This window comes from Lycium barbarum, chromosome 3 (assembly GCF_019175385.1).
Source record: "Lycium barbarum isolate Lr01 chromosome 3, ASM1917538v2, whole genome shotgun sequence".
Taxonomy (NCBI): domain Eukaryota; kingdom Viridiplantae; phylum Streptophyta; class Magnoliopsida; order Solanales; family Solanaceae; genus Lycium; species Lycium barbarum.
Window position 1 is genome coordinate 135,762,009 of NC_083339.1, and position 18,757 is coordinate 135,780,765.

Sequence of the window (18,757 nt, forward strand, 5' to 3'; positions counted from 1 at the left end):
TGAGACGGGGGAGCAAGTTATAGTAAGCGTTATGGAATTGCATTATATAGGTTTACTTTTTCAGTTAAAGAAAAGAGTATCATTTATTTTGTTAAGGCCCTTTCTACTTCGTCCTTTTGGGCTTTTTGTCATTAATGTATTGTTGACTAGGGGTGCTTATCGGGCGGTTCGGTTGGATAATTTTGCTTAACGGTTTGGCTTATCGGATATTGGTTTTTAAATATCTCAATCCGCTAACCAATCAATAAGATATCGGTTGGTTCGGAGTGAATTTAGCGGTTAACGGTCGGTTTATCGGTTAATTAATAAAGTATATGAGATTTTTTTTCCTCTCTTTGCTCGGACTATTGCATCAATACAAAATTATCGAAACACAAAAGGCGCAATATTGATAGTGTATAGGTTGCAAACTCACATTTGACCCTATTTGCTTCACATCACAAGGTTTAAATGGATGTATTACTCATGGTGGATATTCTTGGGACACATGATTTTAAATTATTGGAAATACGAATTAAATTTTCACTAAAGTATTGTTATTAAATAAACTGTGAAGATTAAGTATCATATTTTCATACTAAAGCATGTCAATGTCCATAAGAAAACTTATTTTTCTCAAACAACCACTAGTAATTCTATCTCGTTCTCATCTTCACTATAGAAAAGGGAAGAAACATCCAAGGAAAGTAAAAATGTTTTGAATGATTCTAGTTGGTAGCATGAGATAATAAGAAACAAACACCAGGTAGAAACAATCAGGAAAATGAGAAACTGCTACCATGTTGTGGGAAGAAAAATGAATTTTAGGCTCAAAGATTAGTATTTCTAATCTTTAGTACTTTATATACATAGGGATTTATTTATAATTTAATTATTCTTAACGGGTTAACGGCTAAACCGATAAGGAAAATGAGGAACCCCCCGCACCGTTAAGCCGTTAACTATAAAATTCCAAATCATTCCCCATTCGTTAATCCAATTACCCGATACGAATAAATCAATAAACCTATTTTGCGGTTGGGTTATTGGTTGCGGTTCGGTTTTGAACAGCCCTATTGTTGACACTGTAGTAGCTTTATTGTGGATTTGCGAATTGCCCTTCTTTTGGGGTGGTCTTTAAATTTTGCCCCTCATATTTGAAATTTTTAAATTTTGCCCTTCGGTTAAAATTCATGGGTTCCAGGTTCGAACCCCACACAGTCAAAATTTTTAAAAAAATCGCAAGACAGAGTTTAAATTTCGCTATGCCCCCATCGGCATACACTTGTGAAGGAATTACCAAAGTTATGCCGGACCCGACATACTTATGCCTTATGGGCAGACTTGGCATAAGTATGTCGGGTCCGGTATAACTTTGGTAATTCCTTCACAAGTTTATGTCGGGTCCGGCATAAAAGTTTGCTCATTAAAAGTATGCCCCCACCGCATAAACTTGTTAAGGAATTACCAAAGTTATGCCGAACCCGACATACTTATGCCAAGTCTGCCCATAAGGCATGAGTATGTTGGGTGCGGCATAAATTTGGTAATTCCTTAACAAGAGTATGCCGGGTCCGGCATACACGCGACCCAAATCTTGCCTTGCAATTTTTTTTTTTAGTTTATGCTTGAGCGGGGGTTCGAACTCAGAACCTCATGATTTCTGTGTGAACGCTCAGAATTGCAATGCGAAGGGCAAAAATTAAAGACCAGCAATATGAGGGGCATAATTTAAAGACCACAAATATGAGGGGCAAAATTTAAAGACCACCCCAAAAGAAGGGCAATCCGCGCAAAAAAATGATTTCTTTTTATCCCTAACTAAATTACTCTTTCGTTCTTTTTAATTGTTTTTATTATTAATTTTTTTCGCTTGTTTATTTTAATAAATCAAGGTAAATTTATTATTTTTCTATATTACTCTTATCATTAAATAAAAAGCATAAAATAGTAATAGTAAAACTTAGATTTCAAAGCATAATTAATAAGAGTAATTTAGTAAGACGAATCCCGAATAAATAGTTTTTTAAGAAAAGGGTCAAGTCAACACAAGACAATAAAAAAAATGCAGGGAATATATTTTTACATTATTTGTCAATATATATTTTAGTAAAAGATTAGCAACTCAGGAGCTACAATTTCGTTATCTATCGGAGCGTTTATTAGGTCTTACTAATTAGTACTTCGTATTTGTTTTCTCTACTTGTTTTAAACATCCAAATTTTACTTCTTTAGTGAACTCATATGCACTTGTACTGATTTGTCCTAGAACTATTTGCAGATATAGTATTAATTTTCTTTTACTCTATTAATGTACTTGAACTATTATTTCTACATATCCTTATGATATTAGATTAATTTGTGTAAAGGCTCTAAAATTATTTATAAATATTATAGTATAAACTTGAAATCAATGAAAATTTTGTTGCGTTTGATGAATTTATAAGAGGAAAATATGGGTCTTTTCTAATACAATTGAAAATAAATTATATTATTAAAATTCTAAATGAATTCAAGATAGACATAAAATGAGTTTGAAGTAGAAATGTTAAAGGAATTAAATGAAGTTTTGCTTAAGAAGAGAATTAGTAAATAAATGATAAGCTTCATATGTAGACTCTTGCTAACTGATATATCGTTTTGTTGCACATTCTGCAGGTATATGTCTGTCACTTCTCTGTTATTAACAAATCATAGTATCTTTACTTATGTGATTTTTAAAATTATGTTAGCATTTCTTGAATATCAAAATATTTTTCTATGATAAGTTGATTGGCCAATTTATGCTGATTTAATTCACAAAAATTAAGCAAAGTTAATCCTATATATAGTCAAACTCAATTTGAGTTATTGAAGTGTATACTCTAAAAAACTTTCATTAAAATAAAAAGAAGAGGTGTTTTTATATCATGCATTTATTTGAAAACGAAAAGAAAATCTAGAATAAGAAAATTGTTCTCCTTTAACTCTCAAATTATGATTTTATTTTTAAGAATTTACAGAAAATATTGAATTATTTTTCAATAACTTGATGCCAAAAAGAACAGATTGAAAAGGATTGCAAATTTAATTTTTAATATCAAGCCCGGGCCAAATTAAAGAAACCATTATAGGAGAAAGTACGAATGGAGTGAAATAATTTCAGATCTATAATACAATATGATAAAACGTTGCCTACCATATCGTACAATCGAGGTAAGTCCTGAGGTTATTTTTTAATGATTCCAGAAATATCTCTCTAGGAACCGCTATTATCGACAGTCAACTTGCTCTTGTCGCTTTAGTGTTTCTGATTGATCAAGTGGTACTGTGGCAGTATTCAAGTCTCCCTTGAAACTTTCAAATAAGTCTAAGAAAAAAAGAATAGAAGAAAAAGATGAACCACATAAGATCTTGACCTTCCACGCCACACCTAGGAGAGAAGGCTGGAACCCCTATGAGAGATTTAATTTCCATATCTTGAAGGAGAGAGATTTATACAAGAGGTGCCCCAAATGACTCTTAATTAGCTCATTAGCTGCAAGCCCCCACCTATATCTTGTAGAATTAATAAATAATCAACTATACCATATATAGCATTCAACATAAATAAAAGACTTAAGTCATCAGTCTTCGAACTAGCCTTCAACTGAGACTTATATCATATGAACCCTCCAGGATCACAGTTAATTTACTATCAAACAATAAAGGTGTGTGTAATTCACACGTCAAAATTGTGAAAGGGAGGCAGCAGCTGTACTAGTTGGAATTAGCTGCCCCAGTGTCTTTTCCGGAGAGGAGCTTTTAGCTCCGGTACCGGAGCCACCACAAAATCGCCATGATAGCCCCTGCTCTAATGGCTATCAGATGGGGGAGGGTGGTTTTTTTTTGTTTTTTTTTTGAAATGTGTTATTTAATTAATTAAATATATCTAAGTAGTTTTGTTTCTCTTAAAATTAATTTTTTTAACTTTTAAAAAATTAAAAAAAATTAAAAAATTAGGTTCTCACGCTCTTTATAACAGTGTAATGCACGCACAACAAATTGTGTCCGCGTGGCACATTAAAAGTGATCCTGAGTTTATATGGTATGAGTCTCAATGGAGGAATCTAAATGAAATTCAGAAACAAATTGAAGGGTGTGTGGATGACTTAAGCATAAAGAAAACACCTTCGTGGATGATCAAAGCCAACGGCCATTATTTTATTGAGTAAAAATATGCACAAAGGCTTTATACATCAACAGGGAAAGAACATGAAGCTCTTAAATAACCTATACTAGATTATAAATCACTAATAAAAGGGGGCGGAGTCACATTATTAGGTACGACTTTAGACAACCTTACTAGTTATTGTTAGATGCCAAATTCAGAGGTCATAAACTTTAAATTCTGACCGCTAATAAATGCGATTTCAAAGTTTTGCGGCGCAGGCATCATCAATAAGGAGGCCTAATGTGGACCAAGATGAGCCCCCTTCTTTCATAGCTTCCATTGCATTTTCTCCTACTTCCTTCACTTTCTTCCTCACCCTTTCTCCCTTTTCACCTTCCATTAACTCTCTCATCATTTTTTCAACCTCTTCAGCTTCCACAAAACCCCTCACTGATCCATTTCTTGGCATAATCCTTAATCCCACCCCAATTTCCTCTGTCACCATTCTTGCATTTAAGTGTTGTTCAGCCATAAATGGTAATGCCAAAATAGGTACTTTAGCACATATACTTTCCAAAAGAGAGTTCCATCCACAATGACTCAAAAACCCTTTAATGCTTTTATGCCTTAACACTTCACTCTGATCCACCCATTCTTTTACTATTAATGCTCTGTTTTTTACCCTGTCTTCAAACCCTTGTAAATGTTCCAATACTTTCTGTCTTGTCACCCATACAAAACACGTGTTGGATAATTCAAGTCCCTTTGCAATTTCTTGAATTTGTTCGGCAGAAACTTCTGCCTGAGTACCAAATGCTACGTACAGAACAGGCTGTTTGTTGTCTAATTTATTGTTGAGCCATTGCATCCAGGTTTTGTGTTTGTTGTTGGTTTGTGATCTTGCTGCTGTCATGGGCTGCTTGGCTAGGCAAAGAGGCCCAACACACCATGTCTTTGGGCCTAGGTGTTGGTTGAAATAGTCTGCAAATCTTGGTTCCAGTTCGTAAAAGCTGTTCATGATCAACCCACGGCCCCTTGCAAACGAAATACCTGTTCAACATTAATAAACATAAATATACTCCTTCTGTCTAACTTATATGGTATATTTTTTTAATCCGTTTAAAAGCTAATGTTATCTTTTTATACTTCAAATAATTTAATTTTAAAATTCTGATTATTATATCCGTAATGAGATATTTTGTAGTCTCATTAATGTCTAAGGCAAATTAGTTTAAAGGGGTCTTTACAAAATGCATAGAGTTATATGACCCTTTGTATACATGAACGATTCTGAAATAACACAGAGACGATCTGTTATATTTTGTAAAGGGTAATTTAATCAATTCATCCCATGTTTTAGATTACAATTTTTTTTCAAAAAGAAAAAGACTTCTGTCTTTCTTAAATTTTGTATCCAATCAAATAGTGCCATAAAAATTGGATGAAAGGATACTAGGAGGCTAGGAGCGTACTATCTCTCTAAGGAGTTAAACTTCTAAATGGCTTCTAAATGATTTGATCACCTAGTTTCAACATAATATTAGAGGATGTATGGATCTTGGAATATGCAAAATAGTATATTTTCACGTGGTTGCCTGTGTAAAAGAATCCAATCAACATGTGAAGGGTTGGGGGACATTGAGACAAAAAAAAAAAAAAAAAAAAAAAAAACATAGATATAATCTTAAACATTGTATAATTCAGCAAAAATACCTTGCTCTAACATAAAGTCCACAGCTAGACCTTTAGGCTCAAGGTCACCAAACGGAGGTTCAAAATCATTTCTTGTGAACTTCAACCAAGGAAAACTTTGAAACGTAAAAGGCTCGTCTGGTGAAACAGTTTCAGCATGAGGACGGTGTATGCCAAGAAGTTGATACAAAGTCGTGGCGAAAACACTCATACCAAAGAAAAAATACCTCGGAATACCAAATTTTTCTGCTGACTCTTGAGTCCATCCAAGAAATGCATCAGATATAACACATGTAGCCGGATGCTGCAAAGCTGATAGAGCCTGCTCGAAGAGCGGCTGCATCAGCTTTGTAGCTCTAGCAAATTGGTAGAAGGATGACATGGAAGGAAGCTTCTCAGTATTTTCAACACCTTGAGGGATGTCATGTACGTCTTTAGGAAAAGGGAGTTCAATGATTGAGATGGATAAGTCTTGTAGAAAATCGCGTATGGAGGGGGCGTTAGCGGGGGTGGTGAAGATTGTAACGGTGACAAAACGGTGGCGCAAAAGGGTGGCAAGGTGGAGGAGAGGGATGGTGTGGCCATGAGACATGAAAGGAAATATGACAAAGTGTGGTGATGCAACTGTGCCCATTTTTTGTTTTTTGTTTTTTCAGTACGAAGTAAAATGGATTGATTGATATCTATAAGCAAAGGGGGCGGTCTTACATATATATATATATATATATATATATAGCAAAATCAGGTGCATTGACAGTAGATGGTACGTAGGAGGCTATGTTTGGCTCAGCCATCCACTTGGATTCGGCTCATGTCAAATTTAAATATTTAGATTAATCAAATCTAATAAGATTTTAATTTTTAACTAACCATAATTGAGGAAATAGATTTTCCGAAAGTAATCTCCAACTTTGGTAAGAAAATGATTGACATACCTCGAAATTACTCCTCCCTAATTAGTTACTCGTTTCTTATTTCGTTTCTTGATAGTCAATTTGATTAATTTTTAGAAGCTAAATTGCATTAAATCAACACAATATTTTAAAATTAAAATTTTGATATTCAGAAATTATATAAAAAGTACTACAAGTTGCAATTTTTTCTCATATTAATATGACAAAAATATATTTTAAAGTGTTGATCAAATTAAATTAACATAATTTAACTTTCAAGAAGAGAAATATGCCGATTAATTTGGGATGAAGTGAATAAATCAAAATTTTCTTTTGAAGTTCTAGATTTCAGTAATAATTCAAGTCTCCAACTTTGGTGAGAAAATAAATGGAATTCCGGCGAAATAAATTATTGTGTGAAATTCTAAAATTCTTTGTCCAATAATTTAAGCGAGGCACACAAGATTTTATTTCAATAATTCAAGTCAATGTATACGGTAAAAACCGGATATGAGTCAAACCGATGAAACGGGAAACCGAAGGAAGAAGGGAGCAAGAGCATACATGAAGACTTTTACTTTGAACCGGAGGAACGCTTGTCCGGAACTGATCGGGATGACCGTTTGGTCCGGGTCCTTCATCACCGAGTTGCTCAAGGCCGTTACCCCGAGTATCCGTGCCGTTGGTCAGGTGCAGCCGTTGCACACGAGCCATGCGTCAGTGGCGTCCTGCCATGGTCAACCACCAACCATGCGTGTGTCAGACCGTACGGCCAACCTAATTCCACCTAATCCGTTCAGAGCTGTTCCTATTATTATTATTTTAATGGCTTGTATTGTATAAGGCCCTTGGAGGCAACACTATAAATAGGACTCATCCCCCTCCTTTGAAGGGGTTGGCTTATTCATTTTCAAGAACACTTGTAACATCAAAGCATATATACAAACTCTCTTTCTCTCTATGATCTGATTCGGTCCATAGTGGCCATTTGCATCTTTATTGTATTTCCTCAAACAAATATTGCATGTCATTCTACAAGCATTAATATCCTTCATCAATTGTGTTCCTACATAACTTCCATATACTCTATCCCCTACGGTATTTGTTGAGATTCAAACACATATCCTATACCCACTTATAAATTCAATTAGTTTTTCGAATCCGGGGTAAACAGTTTGACGCCCACCGTGGGGCTAGGATAATAGTGGTCTTTGGTCTTAATTTCTGTCATACTTATCAAAATCAAAAACATCTTCTGCCCGTCTCTGCGAAAACGGACTAAAGGGCCGACATCGAACAATCCGACCATGTCAACAACACCGAGATTGTGGCGAAAAATGAAGGCAGCGGACTACGGGGATTGCCAAATCTCGCTGACCCGAACCTCGTCGATTCGAGGGAGAGGCTCAACCGGCAAAATTCCGTGGACCAGGAGAATGTCGCCCTACCGACCATTGATCCTTTAAACACTCACAATTTCGTTACGTTGTCCCGGACCCAGGGCCGGAGAGAGCCAGATGCAGCAAACGACGGTGTTAACTTACGTTTAATTTTTGAAATGTTACAGGAACAAAGAGCAGCAATAGCCGAGCAAGGAATCACAATTTCCCGGTTGCAGAGTGGAAAAAGTGAAGCAAAGTCGGAAAAGGCAAAAGGTACTGCTGAAACCGGAAGAAACGAGGCACGAATGGTTGAGAGCGACGGCTCCGGAGCCGGTTCTTCTACCGAGGTTCTAAAGATGCTCGAAACTTTGGTAAAACGGGTAGACTCAACCGAAAAGAGGGTCGAGACATACAATTCTCGGGTGGACCAGATCCCGGGGGCTCCGCCTTTACTGAAGGGGCCGAATTCGAAAAGGTACATCCAAAGGCCTTTTCCTCCGAGCGCAGCCCCGAAACTGATCCCAAAGAGGTTCAAAATGCCTGATATACAGAAATATGACGGCACGACGGACCCGCACGAGCACGTGACCTCATATACCTGTGCCATAAAAGGCAATGATATGGAGGAAGATGAGATTGAGTCAGTGCTGTTGAAAAAATTTGGGGAGACTCTGTCAAAGGGAGCGCTGATGTGGTATGACCACCTACCCGAGCATTCGATCACTTCTTTCGAAATGCTCGTTAATGCCTTCGTAAAGGCTCATGCTGGTGCCAAAAAGGTGCAGTCCCGCAAGGCCGATATCTTCCGAATAACCCAGAGGGACGATGAGTTACTACGTGAGTTCGTCAACCGGTTCCAGAGGGAACGGATGGAACTCCCCCCGGTTCCAGAAGAATGGGCCGCGTAAGCTTTCACAAAGAGGCTCAACGTGCTCAGTTCAACTGCTTTGTTCAAATTAAAAGAAAATTTGCTGGAATACGAGGCTGTGACAAGGGCCTATGTCCATAATCGGTATGAATCGAAGATTCGGGTGGAGGATGATCAGTTCGAGCTCCCCCCGGTCCCGGTAAAAATGGATAGAAGTTTTGAAAAACCAAGGAAGGGTTATGAAGCAAAGGCCGAATCATCGAGGGAAAGGTTTCGGCCATAATCCCATTCGGAGAGATAAAATTTTAGGTCGTAAAAGTCAAGGGAGAGCCCGAGCCGTTTCTCAGGACGGGGTAGCAAGCGGGTCGAACGCCCGTCAAACAGCCGGGAGCCCTCGTTCAGGAGCGATGCCGGAAGTTCTGCCGGTAACAAGGGTCCACCAAATATTTCGGAGTATAACTTCAACGTTAGCACTTCGGGCCTCGTCTCGGCCATCGGCCGCGTCCCGGATGTAAGATGGCTGAAACCGCTAAGGTCAGATCCGGGCCAACGGGATCCGAACATGGCGTGTGAATATCACGGAACCCGTGGCCATAGAACTGAAGATTGTCGCCAGTTGAGAGAAGAGGTAGCCCGGTTATTGAAAAACGGTCATCTCCGAGATCTGCTGAGCGAGCGAGCCAAAAATCATTACAAGGAAAGAGAAGCTCATCGAAAGGCCGAGCCGACCGAACCCCAGCATACAATCAACATGATAGTTGGGGGTATTGAAGCCCCTCGGGGGCCGGTAATGAAACGGACAAAGGTTTCTATTGTTCGTGAAAAACGCATCCGAGATCACTCAACCGGGGGCTTTATTTTCTTCAATGACGAAGACGCAGAGGGCATTATTCAACCGCACAATGATACATTGGTAATTTCTGTACTTATCTTTAAAACTAAGGTTAAACGTATTTTGGTTGACCCAGGTAGCTCGGCCAACATCATCCGGTGGAGAGTGATCGAACAGCTAGAATTGCTCGATCGGATCGTACCGGTGGCCCGGGTACTCAGCGGGTTCAATATGGCTAGCGAAACCACGAAGGGGGAGATCTCGTTTCCCGTGAACGTGGATGGCACTATTCAACAAACGGTGTTCTATGTGATCGAAGGGTACATGAAATATAATGCACTATTGGGCAGACCCTGGATACATAGCATGAGGGCAGTACCTTCAACACTGCATCAGTTGCTGAAATTCCCCACACCGGAGAGGGTGAAAACCATCCGAGGTGAGCAGCCCGCAGCAAGGGAAATGTTCGCAGTAGAGGAAGTGGCGCCTCGACCCAAGGAGCCGGCTCAGGAAGAAAAAGAGGTAACCGGATGGGAGGTCCCCCAATAGCAATCAAAGTATACCGGGTCGGATTCAGTGCATGAAGAGGATGATTTCGAGGTACCCAGATCGTTTGTCATGCCAGATGACTCAGATGCAACTAAGTCAACCGTGGAGGAGCTGGAGCAGATCATCATGTTCGAGTACCTGCCGGACAAAAAGGTATACCTGGGCATAGGGCTTACCCCGGAGCTCAGGCGCAAATTAATTGAGTTTCTTCGAGCTAACGCCGATTGCTTTGCATGGTCGCATATAGATATGACAGGTATATCACCGGAAATAGCAACTCACAAGCTCAGCTTGGACGGGAAGTTTTCCCCGGTAAAGCAAAAAAGAAGGCCCATGGCAGAGGCAAAACACGCCTTCGTGAAAGACGAGGTAACAAAGCTTTTAAAAATAGGTTCCATCCGAGAGGTGAAGTACCCGGATTGGCTTGCTAACGTGGTGGTGGTGCCCAAAAAAGGTAATAAATTTCGAATGTGTGTCGATTATAAGGATTTAAACAGGGCATGCCCGAAGGACTCATTTCCGTTACCTCACATCGATAGAATGATCGATGCGACGGCCGGACATGAGATGTTAAGCTTTCTCGATGCTTACTCCGAGTACAACCAGATTCGGATGCACCCGGAGGATCAAGAGAAAACCTCCTTCATCACCCGATATGGGACTTACTGTTATAACGTCATGCCTTTCGGACTAAAAAATGCCAGTGCAACTTACCAACGCCTAGTTAATGGAATGTTCGAAGAACAAATAGGGAAAACGATGGAAGTTTATGTTGACGATATGGTTGTTAAGTCCCTGGAAACAGAGGACCATTTAAAGCATTTGCAGGAAACCTTTGATGTGGTCCGCACATACAACATGAAACTCAACCCGGAAAAATGTGCCTTCGGAGTAAGGTTCGGTAAATTTTTGGGTTTCATAGTGTCGAACCGGGGAATTGAAATCAATCCGGACAAGATCAAGGCCATCGAGGACATCGAGGTTGTGAACAACATAAAAGGGGTACAGAGGCTCACCGGAAGAATAGCGGCGCTGAGTCGTTTCATATCGAGGTCCTCAAACAAGAGTCACCGTTTCTTCTCTTTGCTTAGAAAGAAGAACGATTTCGTTTGGACACCGGAGTGCCAAGAAGCTCTACGAGAATTGAAGAAGTACTTGTCTAGCCCCCCGTTGCTGCACACACCGAAGGCGGACGAGCCGTTTTTCCTCTACCTAGCTGTTTCCAAAGTGGCGGTAAGCGGCGTTTTGGTCCGAGAAGAATCAGGTACGCAATTCCCCATCTATTATGTAAGTAGAACTTTGGGGGATGCGGAGACCCGTTACCCCCATTTGGAAAAATTGGCATTAGCACTGGTAAGCGCTTCCAGAAAGCTCAAACCTTATTTTCAATGCCACCCCATATGTGTAGTAACTACTTACCCTCTGAAAAACATCATGCATAAACTGGAGTTGTCAGGTAGATAACAAAATGGGCTGTAGAAATTAGTGGTTACGATATCGAGTATAGACCTCGAACGTCCATAAAATCTCAAATCTTAGCCGATTTTGTGGCAGACTTTACCCGTGTTATGATCCCCGAGGTCGAAAGAGAACTTCTGCTGACCTCGGGAAAGGACACGGGCATTTGGTCTCTATACACGGATGGGGCCTCGAACCTCAAAGGTTCAAGGCTAGGGATTGTCCTTAGGACCCCGGCCGGGGATGTCATTCGACAATCCGTTAGAACTGCTAAATTGACTAACAATGAAGCCGAGTATGAGGCTATGATTGCAGGTTTGGAGTTGGCTCGAAGTATGGGAGCCGAAATAATCGAGGCAAAGTGCGACTCGCTTTTGGTTGCAAACCAGGTGAATGGCGTATTCGAAGTCAAGGACGAACGGATGCAGAGGTACCTCGAAAAAACCCAAGTGGTGCTTCATCAATTTAAAGAATGGACCATGCAGCACATATCGAGGGAGCAGAACAGCGAAGCCGATGCATTAGCAAATTTGAGATCCTCGGTCGAGGGGGAGGAAATCAACCCCGGGGAAACGGTGTACTTATCAAACACGGCCATAGAAAGCGGACACGCCGAAATATACACAATGGGATTAACTTGGGATTGGCGCAATAAGTACATTGACTACTTGCGTGATGGTAAGCTCCCAAATGATCTGAAGGAATCACGGTCACTACGGACCAAGGCCGCCCATTTTTGCTTGGTGGCGGCCAATTGTATCGACGCTCTTTCCTCGGTCCCCTGGCTAAGTGTTTGGGCCCCGGTGAAACGGAATACGTGATGAGAGAGGTACACGAAGGAACCTGTGGCAACCACTCCGGTGCAGAAGCTCTGGTTCGAAAGATTATCAGGGCCGGTTATTACTGGAATCGGATGGACGAAGACTCGAAAAGTTTTGTCCGAAAATGTGACGGGTGTCAGAAGCATGCTCCAATGATTCACTAGCCCAGGGAGTTGCTGGAATCGGTGGTCTTACCTTGGCCTTTCATGAAGTGGGGAATCGACATTGTGGGTCCGTTACCTTGGGCACCAGGTAAGGCCCGTTTCATTTTGTTTATGACTGGCTATTTTTCTAAGTGGGTTGAAGCGCAGGCCTTTGAAAAAATCAGAGAGAAGGAAGTCATCGACTTCATATGGGATCACATCATCTGCCGTTTCGGCACCCCCGCCGAGATAACTTGTGATAATGGTCCTCAGTTCGTGGATGGCAAATTCAACAATTTTCTCGAGGGATTGAAGATCAAGAAAATCGTGTCAACCCCGTATCACCCGTGTGCAAACGGACAGGCGGAATCCACGAACAAGACGATAATCCAAAATCTGAGGAAAAGACTTGAAGCATCGAAGCACTGTTGGAAAGAAATATTGCCGGAGGTGCTGTGGGCTTACAGATCACATCCAAATCGAGCACGGGGTAAACCCCATTCTCATTGCTTTACGGGGCCGAGGCCCTTATCCCCGTGGAGGTTGGTGAACCGACCCTCCGGTTCAGGTATACTACCGAGGAATCAAACGAGGAGACCATGGCCGTGAAGCTCGACCTCACAGATGAACTACGCGAAAACGCATTGGTCCGCATAGCTGCCCAAAAACAGAGAATGGAAAGATACTACAATCGAAGAGCCAACTTTCGACATTTCCAAGTCGGAGACTTGGTGCTTTGAAGAGTCACCTTGCACATCAAGAACCCCAACGAGGGAAAGTTTGGTCCGAACTGGGAAGGCCCGTACAAGGTAACCGGTATAACGGGCAAAGGATCGTACCAGTTAGAGTCCATGGACGGGCAACGCCTGCATAACAACTGGAATGTGGCTCATCTAAAAAGATACTACTGCTAAGGTATGGCCTCCCCGTATTCTCTTATTAACCTTTCCCTTTTGGAGGGAGTCAAGAACGAGATAAAATTAGAATTTAGGCCTGAAAACACGTGTTGCACTCTTTTCCTTAGTATGGTTTTGTCCCAAAATGGGTTTTCCGACAAGGTTTTTAATGAGGCAAAAAGTACAACGTGTTACTCGACAAAGATAAAAGACCGGCGCCTGGAAATTCGAGGTCACATCCTCCGATCGGGGACTTTATAGCACTCACCCGACCTTGCAGCTCGGATAAGTGCTGGGGGAATACTATGCCCGCATCAAAGACGACCCCGGTCAGAGAAGACGAAGAAGCTCAACACTTGATAAGGCAAAACTAAGGCCCGGCTATCGGCCATAGCCTTCGATGTAAGGACCAAACGATCATAATGAATCGTGTCCCATTTAGCATTTGCTACGGCAAAACTAAGGCCCGGCCACCGGCCATAGCCTTTGATTTAAGGACCAAACGATCATAGTGAATCGTGTCCCATTGTATATTTTCTACGGCAAAGGTAGAAGGAATTAAGATTTTCATATGCAAACATTTTGCAAACACAAAGTTATCAAAAGTTTGGATAGCAAAATCTCGGGTGTCTTTCTGTTAAAAGGACTTTGCCCCGATGATAACCGCCGTATTCCGGCACTGCCTCATTAACATACTCTATACTGAGTACTGTGCCCGAAATTCGACAAAGGCAATGATTCGAGCCAAAATTTGATGAACTCCCCCAAACAAGGACTGCTACGTCAAAAATTTTTAGCCAAGGCTGAAAAAATACCGACCCTAAAAGAAATTCCTATCGTAATTTGGAGACGTCTGAACTTATGAAACATCGGATAAGTCCTACGGGCACGGTGAATTAACGACTATGAGTCGAGTTGTCCTAAAATGGACCAACGATCATGGCAAAAATAATAGCAAACATTCAAAAAGAAGAAACAAGAAAGATGCACTTTTCATTTATATAAGGGATATTTTTACATCAAAAACAAAAGTCCTACAAAGGCAAAAAATGAAGAGATAAAAGCCAAATACAGGCCCTAAAACTACCCGGAATGGCTGGAGCCGGAATGCTCGGACACCGTCCGCTCGGAATCATCAGAGTCAGAACCGAGGGCATCCTTGGCCTCTCCCTCGATCCTCTTGGCCTCGGCACTAAGGGTCGGAAGATCAGAAAAGCCATGCTCGGCTTGCTCAAGAGTGATCCTCCGAGATTTCCATTTCTCGTACTGAGCAACAATGATAACTTGAACCTCGGCGGTCTCCACGCTTCTATGAGCTTCATCCAATTCGGCCTTGGCCTGGGCAAGCTTTGCCTCGAGAGCATCCCGAGACTCCCCAAGAACATTCTGCACTTGAATGGCCAATTGAAGCTCGGTCTGGAGGGTGTCGTTTGCAGTGGTCGTTTCCTTAAGTTCGTTCTTCAGGTTCTCGCACATCCGAGACCTGGTCTCTGCTTTCTCTTCGAACACCCTGATACGCTCCTGATATCGGGCACTCTCAGATTCAAGAAGCCAGTTCCTCTCAGCCAAGCTGGAAGCATCCGACTTTACCACATCCAGCTCCTCCCGGAGTTGGGAAAAAACGGTCTCAAGCTCATCCAGCTTCGAGGAAACTTGAGCGTTATCCCGATTGAGGCCGATCTTCTCAGCTTCGAGGCTCCGGTTATATTCGGTCATGGCGGCCAGTTCGCTCCTCAGCTGACGGTTATCGGCCTTTGCTGCGTCAAGCTCGGGCTGAAGATGGGAAAGAGCAACTGCTCGACTCAGCTCCTCCTCCTTCTCCAGGAGAAGATGCACATACTTCTCCGTTTCTCGACCCTGGGCGTCCAATTGGCCCTTAAGATCGTCCATCTCTTGTTGGGCACGGATAAAGGCTTCGTTGGCGAGCACCACACTCTGCAAAATGAAGTAAGTTCAAAGTTATCAGCAAAAGTGAACGAGGCAAGGTTAAGGTTACCAGCAAAGTTATACAAAGACGACCAAGAATCTTACCCGGTTGGCCGCGTGCATACTCTCGTTGATAAGGAACTGCCAAGTGACCCCGGTCATCTTCCGCTTATCCGAGTCCGAGACAAGAGGCCTCAGGTAACTGGCCACACCCACCGGACGGGAAAGAAAGCTGCAGTCCTCGGGGACAGTAACCACAACCGACCTTGTTCTCCTCGGCTCCACGCTTGGGGCCGGGAAGATGCGCACCAAGACATCCCTGGTCCCAGATTCGGAGGTCTGCTTGGCAGACCTCATGGCCCGAGGGATCGTAAGATGTCCGAATCTTGCGGCTTCGCCGGTAGCTGGAGGAGTCCCCGAGAATATATCCTCGAAATCGTCGGGTCTCAGAGCCGGAGTTGAAGAACTTGGAACGACACCAGTATCTTCAGCAAAGCTTGAGGGCCCCGTGGTAGCAGCAGACTCGTGCTCGGGAGCCGGATGAATATCAGTAGGAACTTCGACTTCCGGTACCGGCCCAGTCTTTTGACCGACCTCAGCAGCGGCCACCTCCTCGGACCTCTTTGTCCTCTGTAGGGGAGCTTCTTCAGAAGAAGCTTCACTTGAAATGTCGACAAAGTCAATCGACCGTAGAGGAGCCGGGGAAAGAATTTCTTCTGCACCTGTTCGTGAAACCGGGACTATAAGCCCCTCAGCAGCAGAAGGAAGGGGTAAAACGGCAGCGGCCTCCTCCGTGATCAGAGCCACGGAAGGCTCGGCACCGACTCTCCGAAGTATAATATCGGGCTCTGATTCGTCCCGTAAGGTCCGTGTGACGCTTCTCGCCCTTTTCTTCTTCGACTACTGCCCTTTGTCCGAGGGCCTTTTCCTTTTAGCAGCAGTAGCGGTAGCAAGGGCATGAGATGCACCCGCTGTATCAAACTAGGACGCCGATGTTGTAGGTTCAGCTGTTGACTCCGATCTGGGGGCTACCGAGCCCTTAGGCAAACCTGAAAAGCGAAGATATTAGCGGAGGTCGAAGGAGGAAAACGAACAGTAAAGGATGCAGTAAACACGAGTAAAAGTAGAGGGCTACCGTGATTCTGGGAAACCCACCGACCACGTGACAGGTGGGCCCAGGTCCGGTTGTCATGAGGACACTGGCGGAGAAGTGCTGTGACCCATTCGCTCAGATTGCGAATGACCGGGGGGACGTAGCCATTGGCTGATAAAAGTTAGGAAGAAACAGTGAGAAAGCAAAATCAAAATTTGACAAAGCATGCCAAAGCAATTACACGAGGTTTCGGACTTACGCTTGTTACTCCACTTCTCCGGGAAAGGCATGTAATCAGCTAGAATGATGTCTTCGGTCTTCACCCGGACATATCGCTCCAACCAACCCCGGTCACTGTCTTCATCCATTTTTGAGAAAAATGGATTCCGGCTGCGCTTGGCAAGTTTTATTACACCACCCTGGAAAATCCTCGGGGAGTATAGATGTATCAGGTGGGCCAGCGTAAACTCCTTCTCGGCATTGTTGGCCAACTGCCGAAGACATGCTACGACCCTCCAAACAATTGGACCGATCTATGCTAGGGTCACGCCGTAGGTCCGGCACATGTCCAGAACGACCGGGTCAACCGGGGGGTCGAGTTTAAGAGTGAAAGGATAAGTGTACACGTACAGAAACCCTTTCCGGTGGTCAGCAACAGATTCATCTGGACCGGGGGCAAAAACTCGAACCGGACGGGTGTCCCACTCGCAGTCGACCCGGACTATGTCTAGCCTCTCCTCAGTAATGGATGAGGGGTATCGCCTCACATCAAATCCCCTGTCGGATACCAAGGAAGGTTTTTCAACCTCGAGATCTTTGTTGAAGTTGGGCTTTGCCGGTATAATATCCGAGGCCGTGGGCTCAAAAGTGCTTTTTATTTTGGCTGGAGATACAGGCTCGGAACCCGGAGATAAAACCGACGGAACATCATGGGAAGTGGTTTTAGACATTTTGGAAAATATGAAAGGAAGGGGACTCAGAAGAAAAGTTCAAGAATATTGGGGGAACTGGTGATTCGAGAAGTAACGAAGCGCAAAACAACACTCAAATGAGAACGGTTAGCAGGAATGGTGACGAAATTGTCCCCTTTTCACGTAATGCATGCAGTAAATCGACGACAGATTTGGTTGTAGAAGACTACTAAATATGGCGATGATGAGGAAATGCTAAGAAGAGTGAAGAGTGAAGAAGTAATGGGTCGTGAAAGTGTTGAAATGAAGGGGAAAAAAGCCTTATATAGGCATGGAACTGTGACGGTACGGTTCCCCAGCCAACCGGGGGATGCCACGTGTCCCCCGTAATTAATAAGAAACGACTCGAAGCGACGTGCGTGCGGCGGTTGTCAGAACCGACCATTCAAGATAAGACACGTGGTCGATAAAAGGGGAATGTGATTCAACCGTTCCTGCCAAAATAAGAAGATAACAACGAACCAACGGAGTCACCGGTTTCGTGGTTTATCCACTTCCTGTTACTCCGATAGATCGGTGATCCGGAAAGTGTGGGGGCTATTTGTATACGGTAAAAACTGGATATGAGTCAAACCGATGAAACGGGAAACCGAAGGAAGAAGAGAGCAAGAGCGTACATGAAGACTTTCACTCTGAACCGGAGGAACGCTTGTCCGGAACTGATCGGGATGACTGTTTCGTCCGGGTCCTTCATCACCGAGTTGCTCAAGGCCGTTACCCCGAGTATCCGTGCCGTTGGTCTAGTGCAGCCGTTGCACACGAGCCATGCGTCAGTGGCGTCCTGCCATGGTCAACCACCAACCATGGGTGTGTCAGACCGTACGGCCAACCTAATCCCACCTAATCCGTTCAGAGCTGTCCCTATTATTATTATTATTTTAATGGCTTGTATTGTATAAGGCCCTTGGAGGCAACACTATAAATAGGACTCATCCCCCTGCTTTGAAGGGGTTGGCTTATTCATTTTCAAGAACACTTGTAACATGAAAGCATATATATAAACTCTCTTTCTCTCTATGATCTGATTCGGTCCATAGTGGCCATTTGCATCTTTATTGTATTTCCTCAAACAAATATTGCATGTCATTCTACAAGCATTAATATCCTTCATCAATTGTGTTC

General features: G+C 42.9%; 1 protein-coding gene across 1 annotated transcript; it reads right to left on the reverse strand.

Annotated features, from left to right (window-relative positions):
• Window positions 1–4,133: 4,133 nt before the first annotated feature.
• On the reverse strand, window positions 4,134–6,498 carry LOC132632774 (UDP-glycosyltransferase 90A1-like). Its single transcript, XM_060348844.1, has 2 exons — window positions 5,825–6,498; window positions 4,134–5,161 (listed from the first exon to the last, which is right to left on the reverse strand). The coding sequence occupies exons 1-2, from the start codon at window positions 6,435–6,437 to the stop codon at window positions 4,371–4,373; spliced, it is 1,404 nt and encodes a 467-aa protein (XP_060204827.1). The 5' UTR covers window positions 6,438–6,498; the 3' UTR covers window positions 4,134–4,370.
• Window positions 6,499–18,757: the final 12,259 nt, after the last annotated feature.